Genomic DNA, 18465 nt, shown 5'->3' on the forward strand with positions numbered 1-18465 from the left:
TGTATGCACAATAAATATATGTATAGGGCATTTTCCAGTACAATAGCGGAAATTTACAGATAATTACAAAATCCTACAAAATTAGCTGAAATACAACCAAATTATAATTTACAATTATAATGGTACAATAATTTATAATTATAATTTTCCAAACTTTTACTGCTCTTACTGTGCTCGCTATGAATGTTTAGTAACTGTGATCCTTTGATCGGTAACCATTCAGGGTGGTTACTGATCACACTGCCCTACTCCCCAGAGACCCTGGGGAGTCATGATCACTGGGATCAGAGCAATCTCCCAAGCATGCTGCAGCTGGGGAACATGGACTTTTATTAATGATCTCTTGGCATGAAGTACTTGCTGAAATTATATTAATTTACAGTGAGGGAGTGGGGTTGGGATAAACTACAAAATGGTTATGATAGCAATATAGTGTTATTCTACAATGTGACTTATGTTTTCTAATTTTTTAACATGACACTTACCTTTATCTCAGAGGAGAAAATCATTTCATATTTGTGGTAGAGTTCTGTTGGATTGGACAGCTGGTGACCCATTGAGCGACCAATAAAATTTTCAATGTCCTGGAGTGCTGACTCTGCTCCATCCTGTGACTGGCACTTGTCCACAGCTTGAGAAGCTAAGAGATAGATTCCATCTTCACACCACTGGTTAGCCTGGTAATCGTATAAAGCAATAAAAAATATACTTGTAATTAAAAAAGGAAAGGGGTCACTTCAAGTTAAATGAATCGAAAGCCAAACATTTATCTGCGTCTCTGTTGGGAAGATTTCCTCTCATTTCCTATCCTGGTGACTATGTTATCACAAAGCTGGGATGTGATACAATATTTCCTCAAAAGCAATGGTAAGCTTCCCCAATAAAGTAGCAAACAGTACTAAAAGCCAGAAATACGATCCAAACCTTTCCTGCTGTTTCCAAAACTAGCTGGAGACACTCTTTACTGTGTGACACATACCAATTTTGCCTGTAGCAACATAATCACTAGCTGAAAAGCACAGGTAAGTTTCCCTAATGGGGTAGCAAACAGCACTAAAAGCATGAAATAGTATACAACCCTTTTTCTACTCTTTCCAAAACTAGCTGGAGATACTCCTTACTGTTTCACATAAACTAATTTTGCCTGCTATTGCATGGAATTAATAATGAACTAATAGAAAGAAAAAAAAAATGGTCCCTCAACTTAATAAAGGTGGCCAGCATAGCTAAATCATTATGCATGGTCTTCTCACCTTGTCAAGTTGCTGGTGCAAATCCAGTGATTTTCTTAGGATGTCATACTTTTTCTTGGCCTCGTTGGTGAAGTCATCGCATATACGCCGCAGCTCTATACATTTTGGCCTGATGGAGTCAACAGCATAGTGGTTGTTCTGAATCAGCTGATCCCCGTGAAGAGCATGTAACTGGGCTTTTTCCAATAACTCCTTGGAAGTAATCAAGAGAACAGAACATAAGTAATCAAAAGAGACTAATGCTATTTTAGGATGTCAACCCTTTCTCTTATAATTGCAAAGGATTTTCATGTATAAACCAACCTCAATGCACTGGTGTAAGAACAGGAGTCACAACATTCAAAGGATTTGGGAAGGGCAGGGGGCCCGCAGTGCTACCTTTTGCTCCTCCACCACAGTTTAGGGCTCCTCTTCTTTTTGCAGCTGTCTATCAAGGGCCACAGAGACTCATGCTAGAATTCATCATATAGTAGATGTTTTTCCATGAAATAAAAAAATATTCTATAACTTGTTCTCTATCCTTCCTACACAGTGCTCCACTAGTTGTCCTATTATGTACTGTAGGCATATGACCTTTTTTTGCTTCTTCAAGCACTTAACACATACAGTAGCATATTTCAGGCACTGTATATAATGCATCATAGAGATCAGATAATAACCTGCTCTATTGGCTTCCTGCCCAATCAGTAATAATAATAAGTAATGTGTAATTGCAGAACCTCCTGGTATGTATTGCCTCCTAAGCCCCATACACATGGTTGAATGCCGGGTAATATTGGCCGGTTCAATAAAAACGGGCTAGCATTCGGCCTGTGTGTATGACAGCTGGTTCCACAGAAGCTGACCGTTTGGCTGGCTTTTGTGGGACAAGCATGCTGGCAAACCAGCAGCCAACTGGCTCCCAATCAGCACCTCCAGCCAATGGGCGAGAGCCCTGACCGGAGTGTTCAGGTGGGGGGCCGTGCCCCTGTCAGAGCACAACAGCTCAGCGGAGGAGATTGCTGTACTGACATTGGATCGTTAGTACATCAGCTCCGACTGGAGCTGACAGTTTTTTTCGTTCAACCAGCTTTGATGTGTACAAGGCTTTAAGCTGGCCGAAAACAATTTTTTTTTTTGTTTTGATGAGCCAGCAGGCTATCTCCCCTGCTGGGACACTGTATTCTGGCAGAAGCGCCCACTGCTGTCAGAATAAACAAATCAGTGGCTGCAACCACTGATTGTCAGAAAAAATTCCAGCATGCCCCTTAGAATTCTGTCAAGTGTAAAAGGCCACACACTGATCAAATTTCATCTTGTGGGCTCCTCCGGTATAAAATCACTTAACATTCACAACAGGCAATATTTAGGGTCTAGCTGGACAGAAGATTGGAATACCCTATTAAGGGTACCCAAGACAGCCATCCAATAGTGGTGTAATTTAGGGCACCTCTAGAGATGGTGAATGAGTTCACCCCTGTCCTGCTTCCATCTATAGCACAGGAGGTCATCAGGTATGCCTATTTTATGCAGTTTAGCAGGTGTGAGATGGTATCTCAGCACTATGTATAACTGGGATAGTTTTTGTGACGAGATTATGGAGCTAGTTGCCACCGCCTGCAACGCATCTCCCCACTGATCAACAGACAGTGGACAGTGATGCCACGTTCACCTCCCAGTTCTCTCTAGCCTTGGTGGTTTAACTATCCAAATAGTTACTCAGTAATAGGGATGAGCCGAACACCCCCCTGTTCGGTTCGCACCAGAACATGCGAACAGGAAAAAAGTTCGTTCGAACATGCGAACACCGTTAAAGTCTATGGGACACGAACATGAATAATCAAAAGTGCTAATTTTAAAGGCTTATATGCAAGTTATTGTCATAAAAAGTGTTTGGGGACCTGGGTCCTGCCCCAGGGGACATGGATCAATGCAAAAAAAAGTTTTAAAAACGGCCGTTTTTTCAGGAGCAGTGATTTTAATAATGCTTAAAGTCAAACAATAAAAGTGTAATATCCCTTTAAATTTCGTACCTGGGGGGTGTCTATAGTATGCCTGTAAAGGGGCGCATGTTTCCTGTGTTTAGAACAGTCTGACAGCAAAATGGGGGGAGGCTCCCGCTCTTCTCTTCTTCTTTTCTTCTCTTCTTCTCTTCTTCATTTTCTTCTCCGGGCCGCTCCGCAATCCATGCTGGCATGGAGGGAGGCTCCCGCTGTGTGACGGCGCTCCTCGTCTGACAGTTCTTAAATAACGGGGGGGCGGGGCCACCCGGTGACCCCGCCCCATTCTGACGCACGGTGACTTGACGGGACTTCCCTGTGACGTCACAGGGAATGCCACAGGGAAGTCCCGTCAAGTCACCGTGCGTCAGAGGGGGGCGGGGTCACCGGGTGGCCCCGCCCCCCGTTATTTAAGAACTGTCAGACGAGGAGCGCCGTCACACAGCGGGAGCCTCCCTCCATGCCAGCATGGATTGCGGAGCGGCCCGGAGAAGAAAATGAAGAAGAGAAGAAGGGAAGAAAAAAGGAAGAGAAGAAAAGAGGAAGAGAAGAGCGGGAGCCTCCCCCCCATGCCATGGGTGCGGAGCGGCCCGAGGAGAAGAAGATAGAAGACGCCGCGGAGGAGATGCTGGACGAGAACGCCGGAGGAAGAACCAGAAGAGCCAGAAGAACCAGAAGAACCAGAAGATGAAGGAAGATAGAAGAAAGAAGAAGCATTTAAATAAAGGAATTGTCAAAAACTGTCTCTTGTCATTTTTAACATTTTTGACACTTTTTTCGTGAAACGGTAGGGGTACTTATGTACCCCCTTACCATTTCACACAGGGGGGGGGCCGGGATCTGGGGGTCACCTTGTTAAAGGGGGCTTCCAGATTCCGATAAGCCCCCCGCCCGCAGACCCCCACAACCACCGGCCAGGGTTGTGGGGATGAGGCCCTTGTCCTCATCAACATGGGGACAAGGTGTTTTGGGGGGCTACCCCAAAGCACCCTCCCAATGTTGAGGGCATGTGGCCTGGTACGGTTCAGGAGGGAGGGGGGGCCGCACTCTCGTCCCCCCCTCTTTTCCTGCGGCCTGCCAGGTTGCGTGCTCGGATAAGGGTCTGGTATGGATTTTTGGGGGGACCCCACGCCGTTTTTTTTTTTTTTTTTTGGCGCGGGGTTCCCCTTAAAATCCATACCAGACCTGAAGGGTCTGGTATGGAATTTAGGGGGAACCCCACGTCATTTTTTTTTTTTAATTTTGGCCGGGGTTCCCCTTAATATCCATACCAGACCTGAAGGGCCTGGTATGGAATTTAGGGGGACTCCCACGTCATTTTTTTTTTTTAATTTTGGTTCGGGGTTCCCCTTTGGGGAATTCCCATGCCGTTTTTATCAATGAACTTCTATGTGTATTGTTGGCAATGCAATAGCCGCGGGTAGTTTTAAATGAGTTTTTTCCTTCAAAATGTCATTTTGCTGTCAGACTGTTCTAAACACAGGAAACATGCGCCCCTTTACAGGCACACTATAGACACCCCCCAGGTACGAAATTTAAAGGGATATTACACTTTTATTGATTGACTTTAAGCATTATTAAAATCACTGCTCCTGAAAAAACGGCCGTTTTTAAAACTTTTTTTTGCATTGATCCATGTCCCCTGGGGCAGGACCCGGGTCCCCAAACACTTTTTATGACAATAACTTGCATATTAGCCTTTAAAATTAGCACTTTTGATTTCTCCCATAGACTTTTAAAGGGTGTTCCGCGGCATTCGAATTTGCCGCGAACACCCCAAATTGTTCGCTGTTCGGTGAACTTGCGAACAGCCAATGTTCGAGTTGAACATGAGTTCGACTCGAACTCGAAGCTCATCCCTACTCAGTAACATATTGTAGCACTGAGAGATAAGACCTTTATCATGTTCTACCAAGGAGATCAGTGTTGGTGATAAGATCCACTGAGTCACATCACCCTGAGCCCTAACCGCATTCTGCAATTTAATGTAATAAAATTGCATAGAGGAGGGGGGAGATTAAATCTCTCCCGGAGAGTTGAGAAGGGGAGTAGGCTCCCATTGTGTAAGACATGTTTCAGATGGGTCACCCCATATGTCTTCCATCTGAGACCCTGTTGCAGTTTGAACAGTTCCCTGTACGATTTATTTCTCCAAATTGGACTGTATATCCCCCAAACCCCTTGCAGCCGCTTAGCCTTAAGCCAAACTTTATGCAAAAGGTTTTAAGTGGAAAAAGTTTTATGTGGTTTGGCAAAACAAGCCAGCTTTTAACTAATAGGGACAGAATCAGGTCCAGTACATTGTAACATAATGTGGGAAGCAGATATTAGTGGGCCGGAGGAGCTACCTGGTGTGACAAGAAACTGACCTGTAAGATGTTGCAGCTGGGCCGCAATGTAATACATCCAAGGATTGGGGAGTGTCAAACCACCCCCGTCCTTAGAGTTTTCAAGTTGTTACAGTCTTATATGGGAGGGGGGGGCGACTATTCCAAATTAGGGATCTGAATATAGATTGAAATATTCTATAGGTTTTTAGGGGGACTACCACTGGAGATTTATGCAGACAGTTGGGACATCAAGATCATCTTAATTAGATCCTGCACAATTTCTTTTTCTCCACAATTTTTTTTATTGTGCATTAAAAAAAGAAAACAAATAAAATCAGACATGCTATCTGCCAATAGAACTTAACCAAAAAGTGCATTCTATGCATCCAAAAATATAGAAAATATAACAAATCAAATCATTATTATTCAAACAAAAAATAAAATAAAAGCCTCATGCATATGTCCTGCTTCCTAATATAGGGGGTCAGCAATGCCAAGAGTTGGTGAAAGCAGGAGTCCGTCATCCGGAGGTAATTCCGAAAAAACATCTGGATTATTCTCCTGGAGCTCCCGCAGCGAAGGCATATGACATAATTGGTCATGATTAATAAAGCAACCAATTTTTGGTCCAAGAAATCCTCCTCCTCCTGCTCCTGGACTTGGGTCAAAGCAATAACTCCAAGGCCAATAATAAATAACACGTTATCTCCTCCGATTCCGCAACATGTCTGGTTGACGAACGGCCGTTCAGAAACGAACTGAAAAGCGCAAAATGAAAAGCGCGAATCAACACTTACCAAACTTCTACTAACACGAAATTAGCAGAAGGAGCCCAAAGGGTGGCGCTAAAAAGCTTAAAAACCATGTAGTATGTCACTACGTTCGTGTTTGTTGGCCGACAGTTCCTTGCCGTTTTATATATATATATATATATATATATATATATATATATATATATATATATATATATATTTATTATGTATAATTTACCTGTCCTTTTTCTTCCAGCTGCTTTAGCTCCTTGAGAAGATGTTCTACACGGGATACGCTATCTCCAATGTCTGTGAAAGCAGCTTGAGTATCCATCAGTGCATCCAGAGTAAGCTTTAGCTATGGAAAATCAAACAGAGATTAAGTCAGTCCTGTGCAATTACCTTCTTTTATTACAAGATCATAGCTCCCAACTGTCCCTCATCTTGAGGGAATGTTCCTCAAAATTCCTCTGTCCCTCCTACCTGCTCATTTGTCCTTCATTTTGGTCTAAAGGTAAAGACCTCTTTAAACAATGTATTATTTACCTCCCCAAACTATTATATGTTGTACTATGGTAAACCTTTCATCCACCCTCTGAATTCTTACATTTGTTGTTTTGACCGGCCAGAATGAAGGTGAATTAGTGGTAAAAAGGAAACACATTTTCTTGCGTATTCATTCCTTATGATCTGTATAACTGGGGGTGTGTCAGGGGTGTGTCCTTTGCCAACATACCTTGGGCTAAAGGTGTCCCTCTTTACAATCTCAGAAAGTTAGGAGATAAGTTAGGAGGTAGATAAGATTGGTAAAGCGGGATGCAGAGCCTGGTTCACACTTATGCAGGTTGCAGTTTGCACATTCCTGATGCAATTTGCATTTTTCAATACACGTTTTTGATTCATTGAAGTCTATGGAACCAAAAAACAGAAACAAAAGTCCCTGGCCCTTTCCATAAAATGCACAGATGTGAATGTGACCCATTGGAAACCATGGTAAATGGACTGTAGTGTGTTTCTGAAAAACTGAAAATACACTAAAAAATGCATAGGTGTGAACCAGGCCTTAAAACTAGGGGCTACTAAAATTACTTAATACAATCAGTTAAAAGCTTGCCTTCTTTTTTTACAAATGGGAGAGCTGCTAATTTATAGATAGAGGCTATTTATAAATTAGCTTTAGGCTCATTATGTTTAAGGTTGGGTTCACACTATCTTCATATGCGGCCCACAGCAGGAGTCTGGTGCGTCCCTGTTCACCGTTTTCAGGTCCGATTTCAGCCCAAATTTTTGGCTTAATTCGGACCTGAAGCAGACCAAAAGACGCACAGGACTCCTGTGCAAATTCGCACCGGAGCCGCTGCGGAGATATGTGAATCGGCTCAAAATCTCCTGCTATTGTGAAATTAATGCGGAAAACCCGCATCCAATTAGCAATAGTATGAACACAGCCTTAAGGCTTCGTTCACACCATCTACAGAGATGTTAGTTTTTCTGCACCTGTTTCTTCAAGAAGACAAAAAAAACAACACTCTATGTGCCCTGTTCACACCATAACACTGCAGTCAAGTGAGTCTTTTTGTTCTGCACAGAAATAAGTAACATAAATTTTCTGCAAGGGAACCAAAATACCTTTTTGATCTGGCAGAAATGCACTCAGCCCCTGTTAGAATCTAATATTAATCAATTAACAAATGGATGAGATCTTTTCAGAATAATTGAGTTGAATATATATATTTATATCTCTTCCATGTATGGATAAGGTAAAATTATATATAGACTTTTATATTTGTGAAAATATACATTGTTATAAACTTCATAAGCAGTTATATGTAGAGTCAACATGTGTTAGTAATTAAGAGTGAGCTGAGTTCTCACCTCCCCCCATCACAGATGAGAAGGAAGGTTTTACATTACTTAAGATGAAAACGTTTCAAAGTTTTAGTTAAGATCATAATTTCTTTATACTACAATATTTCTTGATTAGGATATCTTTACTAACATTGGGTTTTAAATGAATATAATATACATACTGATTTATGTAGTATTAGATTTAGAATGTTAGGAAACTTATGTTGTATATGTTAAAATAGGTTTACACACTATTTTTGGTCACCCTTTAGGAATGTCATCCCCCACCCTTGTGTGAGGAGAGAGGGTAGCTATGTCTCATTAAAAGCCCGTGATTTTCTGTAGGACTATAAAGATCAGAGATACTATAAGACAAGCCAACCTTTTTAGGAGAAGGTGGGGGCTGTATTTAGGAGTAAAAAGCTAGTAACAGGGAGATTTGCTGCAGACACATCACAAGTCTTTGCTGCCACATCTACATACACACACACATCTGATTCAATCTTCATTTTAAGAATATAATACATTATTAATGGCATTCTATACTTTGATATTGTTCTTGTAATATTTTGCTATTTTTTTTTATTAAATCAATTTTTGAGTTTTTACACGAGAACGGAATGGACTTTCTTGAAACTTTCCTCATCAATATGAATGATTGAAATATCTATATTATTACCGTAAAAACTAGAGTTTTGTCAGCTCTGCCCAGTGTCTTTTTCTAAACTGCCTATATCCTCCCACTCTCAGATCTCCACAACATAAATGCTAAATATTATGTAATCCTAAATAAGAACTAGGGTTCTTTTAAATAAAAATAACATGTTTTTTTTTTTTTTTTAAATAAAAATAACAATATTATGTGGTTTGGTGTGGGACAATTTTGTGCTTGTCGTACTCTATGTGCATTTCCATGCGTTTGGCAGACAAAAACTGTGCATTCTTGGATTCACCTATATAGTGTGAACAAGCCCTAAATGCTAAGATTTTTTACGGAACAGAAAATTCACCTTTGGCGACATACAGCTCATTTTCACGCCTACGGAGGTGAATGTTTCCGTTTAACAACTTTGAAACTTGTGTTCTTTATTTATAGCAAAACGCCCTACTACAAGATTGACACAAGTTTACCTGAGGATTCACATACATTTTCAATTGAATCCAATTAGTCTGAATCCTGGGTGAAAGCTCTGTGAGAAAAAATATATAAATAGATATGTTCCCTGTTGAGTTTACTTCAACAAATGCACTTGAGTAGCCTCATTATCCATAGAAAAGGATGTACGTAAGGATGCACAATGAGGTTTGCAAACCTTGCATGCAAGATCCACTCTAAAGAGAATATCCAAAATTGGCATTGGCCAAGCATAAAACAGACCCTAATAACGACATGCACAAAGTAATTGCCCCTACAGTTTTGGACAGTGTGTGGCAAAGTTAAAACCTTTGACAGGTTTATAAGATGGCAGCTATAGTTATTGTTTGGTTTTGCACTAGAGAGCAGTGGTGGTTTGTCTAGTTTTTTTTGCGTAGCACTTGATCACCAATTTTTCAGGTTTATAGTGGTGTTTGTACCCCCATTAGAAGATGGTCCCTCTCTTCATGAGTGGTCACTGTGACAAAAAATGATGTGAAATTTTCCAACTGCGGACATAGCAGCAATAAACACCTGACAGAAGTTGTAACCTTTTTCAATTTCTTTTAATTGTAGAGACAATGGGGTTCATTTACTCAAGACAAAAAGACTGTGTACTTTGAAAAGTGCAGTTGCACTCTGCAAGTGCAGTTGCTCCAGAGCTTAATAAATGAGCAGAAGCTCTGCTGACTTCCATCATCCAATCATGTGCAAGCAAAAATGCGTTTTTTTTATTTTACTTTCACGTGATTGGATACTCTTTGCAAAGTGAAACCTTACCTCATTTACAAAGTTCTGGAGCAACTGCACTTGCAGAGTGCAATTGCACTTTGCAAAGTGCACAGTCTATTTGTCTTTAGTAAATCAGCCCCAATGTCTCTACATAGTAGAATACACAGAAGAAATATTACATAAAGAACTGAAACGTTATCAAATTGCTGAAAACAAATAAAATGAGAAACCTAATCAGGGACTGTCTGCAAAAATAAGTACAAAATATAGCAAAGCCCATATAATTCGGGTATTATTGGGTGTGAAATCCTAAACTAAAAAGTGTTGTGTGCCGTCTCAAATGTAGGGATTTTTGAAACTTAGTAGTACCCTTAGCCATAACAGATCACACATGAGTATATGGCAATGGAATACATCAGACTCACATAAGACACACATAACAGACATAAGACACATAAGAGCCACTAGGTTTCATTCACAAAGTGGGATCTTACCGCGTATCTTCCGAGTATGCATTAAGATACCGCACAGCGTTTTCAAATTTTTTTTGGCATTCACTTAAAAAAATGCTACTGAAATACCGCATTAGTTATTTTATGAAGTCACACGGTATTTTAGTATAGTAGTGAAAACCTGTGGTAACTTAACACCTGGCGGTAGCCAACGTATTTATTGACATTAATAAACAATTGTTAAGGAGTAGGCGGCCATCGGCGTCCTTAACAACCAGTAAACAACATGGTTGTTAAGGAGCGGGCGGCTGCCGCTTCCTTAGCAACCGAAGAGTCATTAGCTGTATAAGAGCAGCAAGAACAGCAAGCTTTGACAAGCTTTGACAAAGCATTCGCAGAGCTTTTAGCAAGCTTTTAATGTACCATTCAGTTCCAGTTTGTGAATGTTGAATGCAGATCCTAATGGGAGTGTTGATTGCCAGTTTAAATAAGCTGCTAGCAGGCTTCAGCGGGTTTTCAACAAGCTTAAAGAAGTTCTGAAGCCTGCTAGCAGCTTGTTTAAAGTGGCAATCAACACTCCCATTAGGATCTTGCAGCATTTTCAACATTGATCAACAAAAGCCTCTTAGCTCCCATGTAAAATGCACAGGTGGGTGAAGAGTAAACCCATTGTACAATTTGACCCATCAGAAGCATACATTAGAGAATGACTGGTGCCCAGGTGCTCAGGATAATGGAGGGCCCAGCCTTTCATTGAGCCGACCTCAGTAAGCTTGCTTAACTATGTAAGGATTGTGGAATGGAACTGGGTTGACTTGTACTGGTTATATTATAGAAAGTGATTTCACTGAAAATACTAGTGAGGCCACATCTAGAATGGATAATAGATAACACTGACATGTGGCATGTGGAAACATACTGTAAATGACTGGTAACATCCTAATGGAGGCAAGGAATGCAAAGTAGCACCTTTAAGATAAAATAAATGTTATACTTAGAATGATTCTATAATCCTCTGAAAGGGTATAATCTCTTAGATTAGGCATCACTAAATGGAGGACCGCAGTCCGCATCTGGGATGAGTAACAATCCTATCTGGAACCCAGCCTCACCTAATAGATACCTGTGTATCTTCTCCCGGCTCCCCTGCCTGCTGCTATCATTCTCAAGGAGGGGCACAAGATGCCTAAAGGGGACTGTGACATGTACAGGAGGCAGTGATATGAAGAATCCGAGTCATAGCACAAACATGAGACGCGGACCTCCGCTGGAAGAAAATTTTACTGAACAGACCTCAGTAAATTTGAATTCAGTACCCCTTTAGTACCCCTGCCTTAGATGTTTACATGTATTGTGGCATTACTGCATCTTTAATTTTGTCTCATCCATAAGACCTCATGCAAACAGAGCAACTGAACAAGCCCCTCTGAATGCCAGAACTCCTGGTGCCTAAAGCTGTGTATTGTACATGGGTTTAGGAGCATTTAGGCACACTTGGCATTTGAGTGTTTATGCATTCTATTGGCCAGAATATTCATTTATTCTGGCCATTCTAATGCATTGACACTCAAACACTAGATGTGTCTAGCATTTAGAAATGTTTAGATGCATTTATAAGCGTTTGGCATGTCTAGCATTCTTTATGCTCTTTAGCTCCTCTGCTGAATGTGCTTTTGGTGCCTGCAAATGTTCATCTTCTAATATGCCTCTAAACGCCTATGTGTGCATGGACACATAGGCTATCAAAGAAGTGCTTTACAGGCTGAAAAAAATCAAACACCTGTAAAAGTGGCACTTTTAAGCTCAGTGGGCATGAGGCCTAAAAGAAAGGAGGCATCTAAAATGAGCTGTGTGAGGTTGATAACCAACTCCATGAGCGCACACATGTATAATGCTGGTGCTATAAAAGAGGCTATTATAAGAATCATGGCTGTATGTGTAGAAGTACCAGGAAAGGTAAGAGCCAAGACTGCTCCTGAGATGTGTGACTGTTGACAGCTTATAGACAGGGAGCCAGGCCTATCAGTAACTATCCTCATTAAGTCCTCTAGTGGCAGAGCCTCAGGGTCGAGAGGAATAAAACCTGCCACAGTGAACTGTATTTGATACTGTTAAGGCCACTCAATAGCTGAAAAACAGCGTGTGGTATTATCATTAGTTCAGTCAACTAACAGAACAGCACTCTCAGACCTCAGGGGGTCTCTCACCTCTGATTTTCTAAGTCTCACCCTCAGACAAACTATCTAAAGTTAAATAAAGGGGCACATATGCATTTTTGTAGGTTAACTTGCAGAATATTAATTTAAAGTGTAACTCCACTTTTGTTGAGAAAAAACATTCCCACCGGGTGATCTATGTAAATTACAAAGATTTTAACAAAATGTGTAGCAGATTCCTACCTTTTGTTATTCTAAAGAAATCCCTGTGTTTGTCTGTATCCATGTGGGAAAGTGAGTCTAATGGGAGTGGTTTCATAACTATCAATCAGCTGTGCACCTGCAGGCCTCTAATGAGGAAAGCTGCTGGGCTTGCATCCCTTTAGATGTGATTTCCTATTGGGAGTATCTCACCAAAAATGACCTTTTTGTTGCAGGGGATGCCTGATATCTGACTTGTATCTTAGTGCAGACTTCTGGGAAAATCAGTGTGCCAATCATACAAGCAGGAAATTATTTTTCCGGGGGCGTTCTGTACATATTTTCTGTACAGAACACCTCCAGGTAGCCCTATTGCATTGAGCATTAATGGAGGACCAAAACGGTTCCCTTGCTCAGGGTTTCCCTGCAATCTATGTAAGCCAATGGTAAAATGTGAAGGACAGCCAATACGACATCTTTTTATTAACCCCTTGTGACCTGAGCAATTATTCCTATTTTACAGATTTCACTAATATGTTTGTAACAGTCTGTGTAATACCACACAAGTATACAGTTTTGGGTGCAGATGTGGCTTTTCTTAGTACCATGTTTTAAAATATAATGTTATCATGTATTATTAAAAAAATAAAAAAAAACAAAATGTGAAAAAGGATGGTCTAAAGTGGGGTACACACTATAAGAAAATAGGGTGAACGATTGCCCGATTTTTCTCATTGTTTCCCAGCAAATCGGAGCGGATGAACGAAAATTCGTCTGAAAATTCTCGTACGACAAAGGCTTTTTTTTTTTTTTTGGTTTATTGTTTCTGATCATGTGCAGCCTTTCTTTTCAGATTTTTCTTTACAAAAATCCTACGAAAATGGTACACATTAAACTAAAACTGTTTGTTCTGTTCCCGTACGAGAAAAATTTTGGAGTTTGTCCCTTCTGGAATTTTCAAAAAATCGGAATCGGCTGTCGAAAGTTGTGTACACACTATACGAAAATCAAACGAAAATTCTTTGGATGAAAATGTTCGCCCGATTTTCTTATAGTGTGTATGAGCCTTTACTCGATCTAAAAATAAGCATGTGCACATTGTATAATCATCGGATCACACAAGAGTCTAGAGATACCTAGATATACAGTAAATTAATATTTAATTTGAGCGTCTGGTATGTTTCTGGTTCAAAGTTCAGATACACAGTGTTTATCTGCCTTTGTTATGGCCATACACACCAAACAGGCTTGTGCCTTAGGTAAGAACCTGTCTTCCCTGCTAATCATTTCAACAGCAGTAGTTGACGCCCTCAGTTGTCAGGCAAAGGCCTGGGACAAAGGAACAAGATCACGAGCATCAGCTGCCAAGTTTTTTAAATGGACAGTCCAGATCCTTCAGGCAGGTGGCAAATAGCTCCCATATCTGTATGTACAAGTGGCATATGAATGGGGTGCCTGACTCACATACACTGGGCTGCCTCTAGAGGTGAGGCAGATCGAGCCAACGGTGGGCCCTCTGCAACTGTAAGTAAGTGATAACACTTAAAGGGGTTGTAAAGGTTCCTTTTTTTTTTATTAAATAACAAACATGTCATACTTACCTCCACTTTGCAGCTCGTTTTGCACAGAGTGGCCCCGATCCTCGTCTTCTGGGGTCCCTCGGCAGCTGTCTCGGCTCCTCCCCACATCAGCTAACCCACGATCTGGGAAGCGCTCTCCCAAGGGGGTTAGCTTGTGGGCGCGTTCCCGTGATACAGTCGGCGGCTATAGCCGCCGACTGTATCCCTCGGCCCCACTCCCCGGGCGCCCCGTGTCATTGATTTAATTGACAGCAGCGGGAGCCAATGGCTGCGCTGCTATCAATCCTCCAATGAATGAGCCAAGAAGCCCGGTCGAGAAGCCAGCGCGTTCACGAGGCGGGACTTTTGAGGGCTCAGGTAAGTAAACGGGGGGGACTGGGGGGCCGCTAATCGTCGGGTGTTTTTTCACCTTAATGCATAGAATGCATTAAGGTGAAAAAACATGTACCTTTACAACCCCTTTAAGCTCTCCATACATGGATAGAAAATTGTTCGGAAAAACGTTACTTTTTGATAAAGATCTGTTGAACGACTGTGTATTAACGGCATCATTGTATCAAATTGTTTTCCACATATTGTCACTCATTAACTACATAAATGGTACATCAATGATCAATGCACATGCCCTGTTTGTTTTTTTAAACTATTTACAATCAATTTCCTTACTAATATTTAGAAACTCGTTCGATTACGCCACAAAATTCTGACATGATGGATCTATACATCGTGCTTTTACATTAATGGGAACTAAAACTAAAGCTCTACTAAACAGCTAATGACCCTGTTGCTAAGCTGCTAGTCAACAGAGGACATGTATTTGCATAGTGCTCTAAATAAACCTGCAGTCAGACTGCTTTAAGGACTGCAAGAGAATAAATGATTATAAGCTGGCAATTTTGGTTTCTAAGTTATTAATACCAATGGCAACAATTCATGTGTATGCATCTATAATTACGGGTGTCATTCTTTGCTTGTTGTTGGTTACTAAAAGCATGAACAGAATACTTACCATGTCATATCCTCCTTGAAATAATCTCCTATTGACTTTGTTTACTGTAGGTAGCAAAGAGTGACAAACACTATACCAATGCATACCTATATTGTTTGAATAAAGTGACTTTCTGGTCACATAGTGTAACTGTTTGTGAGTGTGCTATATGATCGCTTCTTGGCCTTTTGGCTAAGATCAAGTGTAGTATCTGTTCTTATCAGTGATCTAGTGGGGGCGCTGTGTTATCATTCTGACCCGGCCGGGTTGGAGTGGTGACTATGAAACCCTGCTAGAGTGATGAGGGCTTGGAAGGTTAGTACCAGAAGCGCCCAAGTGATATTGGGGGCTGGGAATATGGGAATAAATTCTCCCTGGGAAAGCTGGAAGGGTCCATTACCTCCTGGTTCGAGCAGGCTACCTTGTCTGGCCATGGGCTGGGAAGGCAGAGAGTCCGCAGTGTCTGTGCCCTCTGGAAGTGGTCGCCCCAGAGGTGCTCTTAGTAACACTTGGGTGTGGGAACCCACGGTGTAAAAAGATCACATAGTCACAGCTCCAAACACTTTTTCTGCACTGCGCCATCAGGGCTGGGCCTTCTGGCTTAAGTCCGTGGCAAATTTTGCTTACCAGGCCTCAGGCCCCGGCCAGTGCACAATTTGGCACGGACACGTAATTATTTTTATTAATTTTTTTCCCACGTTTGTCACCTTTTCACTTTTGTGTGTGTTTTCACTGGATGAAGGGTGTGAGTCCTTGGGGGGTACCCTGACATCTAGGGGGAAGATTTATGGCCCTCAAGTTCCTTCCTCCCCTACCTGTGGGGGGTTCTCTCTGCGTGGGGGGTTCTCTCTCTAGCTCCCCGGACCTAGTATTCGAGGATGGCTTTGGCTGTCCAAGAAGAACGGGGTCTGCCAGGCCCTCTGGCTTGGCAGACAATGTAAACCTATGTCCCCGTCAGGAGTCTTGCGCCCCAGGGGTCAGGGTAGAAGTCCTACTCTTTTGTGGGGTGGACTAAAGCACACCCTTAAGTGCACTTTTTTGTGTTTCACATGCACAATTTTTTGTTGTAGGTTTTTGCACCATCGTAGATTAAAAATTTGTATATATATATATATATATATATATATATATATATATATATATACATATATATATATATATGATCTACATACCATAGGCATGTACATTTGTTTTAATAGTTCTGCAATGACTGCATATAGTGGTAATATTATACATGATGAACGATGATACTGCGGTATGACTCATGAATAATTTACAAATATATATACAGCCCAGACCTTAAAACAAGGGTCTCCAAACTGTGGCCTGAGGGTGGATTTTATGTGACTCTTTAAATTACCAGATATAAGGAGGGACTCTGATGAGAACTATCATGTGAGGGGGGACTCTGATGCAAGGTGGACTCTCATGTAAGGAGGGCTCTTAAGTAGGAGGGGCTTTGATGGGGACTCTGATGTAAGGGGGCCCTGATGGGCTCAATTTTATTTGGAATTTCTTTGCTTTGTTTTACTGAAGTATTTTCCCTTTGTTCTAAATCATATCCTAATGAACTTAGAAAAAAACTCAAAGTACTGTATTCATTCATTTAAATCAATGGTCTCCAAACTTTCTAAACAAAGGGCCGGTTTATTATCCTTCAGACTTTAGAAGGGCCAGACTGTGGCCAGTGTGAGTGGAAATGTTCCTGGCATTAGAGGGGTAAACATTTGGTATTAGGGGGAGGAATAATGCTCCATCGTTGGTATCATAGGGAGGAATACCGTAGTGCCCCATTATTGGTGTCAGTGGGAGAATAGTGTTTTGTATCAGTGGAAGGATCTGATTTTTTCCAGCTCACGGCTATTTGTAAAAAATGCATTGTGGCTGTCATACTGAAAAGTTTAGAGACCTCTGCCATACTCTTTCCACATCCCATATCCAAATTGACACTACCCGGTATTGAACCTCTATAGAGAACATGCATAAAATGTCATATCAACTGATATAACATACCTCTCTGAAATCATGCTCAAAGTGTCGCAGCTGCAGGCATTGTTCTAACTTTAGCTGATGGCGACTCCAGAACTGGTTGAACGCTTTTTCTGTCTCATCAAGCTGGGCCAGTAATCTGCAGAAAGCAAATAGATACATTAAAGAGAATATTCATGTGTGCTTAGCACCCAAAATACAAAACTCTCATATTAGTACATGTAATCCTCTTAACCTGGATGACATTAACGCCCTGTGTCAATGTGCTTTTGTTTGCTTCAAGCAGGTTTTGCCTTCCCATACAAGTCTTTGGGAATGCAAATCAGACCTGAAGCAGGTCAAGTGGAGGTCCAATGGAGATCAATTGCAGACCAAATGCCCCTGTCAGTGAATCCTGAATAATCTCAGAAGCATCTGTAACTCATGTTAAACTGATGCCATTGGCACAGGCCCTTAGTTATCTAAAGCAGTATCAAAAACAATAAACATGCTTTTTTTTTTTCAGAAATGCTATTTTCACCCTTTTTGCATTTCTTACTTCTGATCTCCTATGGCCTCTTTGCAGCCACTTCCAGGCTACACACATTATAGCAACAAATGTTTGTCATTGCTAAGTGTAAGCTTCCTGATGATGCCATCAGCACAGCTGGTTATAGACTATGCTGACAGCACATGTGATAGAACAACAATGCAGGACATCAATTGGGAGACAGGAACAGAGAATTGACACCCCATAACAGGAAGTGCATGAAAAAGAATGTCCATGTCAGGTTTACAAGTTATTATTTCAATGAAAACTACAGATGTCAAAATATTACAAATGGCTTTTAAACTAACATTAACATATTATATGTGTAGCCAGGTACTGGACTACAACAACATAGAAAAGGAGACATTGCCCTTAGTTGCTTCATTCTCTACTTAGATGCTAGATGGCATGCCGCACTATCCCCTCCAGCCAGCAGGGAGAGAGCTATAACCAGGAAGTCTATGGACTCCTATGCAGGGTGCTGAGAATAATGGGAGTTGTAGTTCAAGACATCACCCATAGAATAGGGCCAATGGATCCT

At 41.3% G+C, this 18465-nt stretch overlaps 1 protein-coding gene, 1 long non-coding RNA gene and 1 pseudogene across 4 annotated transcripts in view; 2 read left to right on the top strand and 1 right to left on the bottom strand.

Annotated features, from left to right (window-relative positions):
* The window catches only part of MCF2L2 (MCF.2 cell line derived transforming sequence-like 2), a 527578-nt gene that overhangs the window by 343916 nt on the left and 165197 nt on the right, over positions 1-18465 (bottom strand). For all 3 annotated transcript variants that reach the window (XM_073626295.1, XM_073626294.1, XM_073626296.1), the window contains exons 9-12: positions 17420-17534; positions 6553-6672; positions 1254-1445; positions 486-677 (exon numbers count right to left, since the gene is read on the bottom strand). In XM_073626295.1, the coding sequence (XP_073482396.1) occupies positions 486-677; positions 1254-1445; positions 6553-6672; positions 17420-17534 (619 nt within the window). The remainder of the gene's footprint in view (positions 1-485; positions 678-1253; positions 1446-6552; positions 6673-17419; positions 17535-18465) is intronic.
* Positions 14132-18465, top strand: part of LOC141139804 (uncharacterized) — a 42435-nt gene continuing 38101 nt past the window's right edge. The window contains exon 1 of the long non-coding RNA XR_012243813.1: positions 14132-14362. This is a non-coding gene — a long non-coding RNA (uncharacterized lncRNA). The remainder of the gene's footprint in view (positions 14363-18465) is intronic.
* Positions 15579-15699, top strand: LOC141141903 (U2 spliceosomal RNA; annotated as a pseudogene).

This window comes from Aquarana catesbeiana, linkage group LG04, assembly GCF_042186555.1.
Source record: "Aquarana catesbeiana isolate 2022-GZ linkage group LG04, ASM4218655v1, whole genome shotgun sequence".
In the NCBI taxonomy this organism is placed as follows: domain Eukaryota; kingdom Metazoa; phylum Chordata; class Amphibia; order Anura; family Ranidae; genus Aquarana; species Aquarana catesbeiana.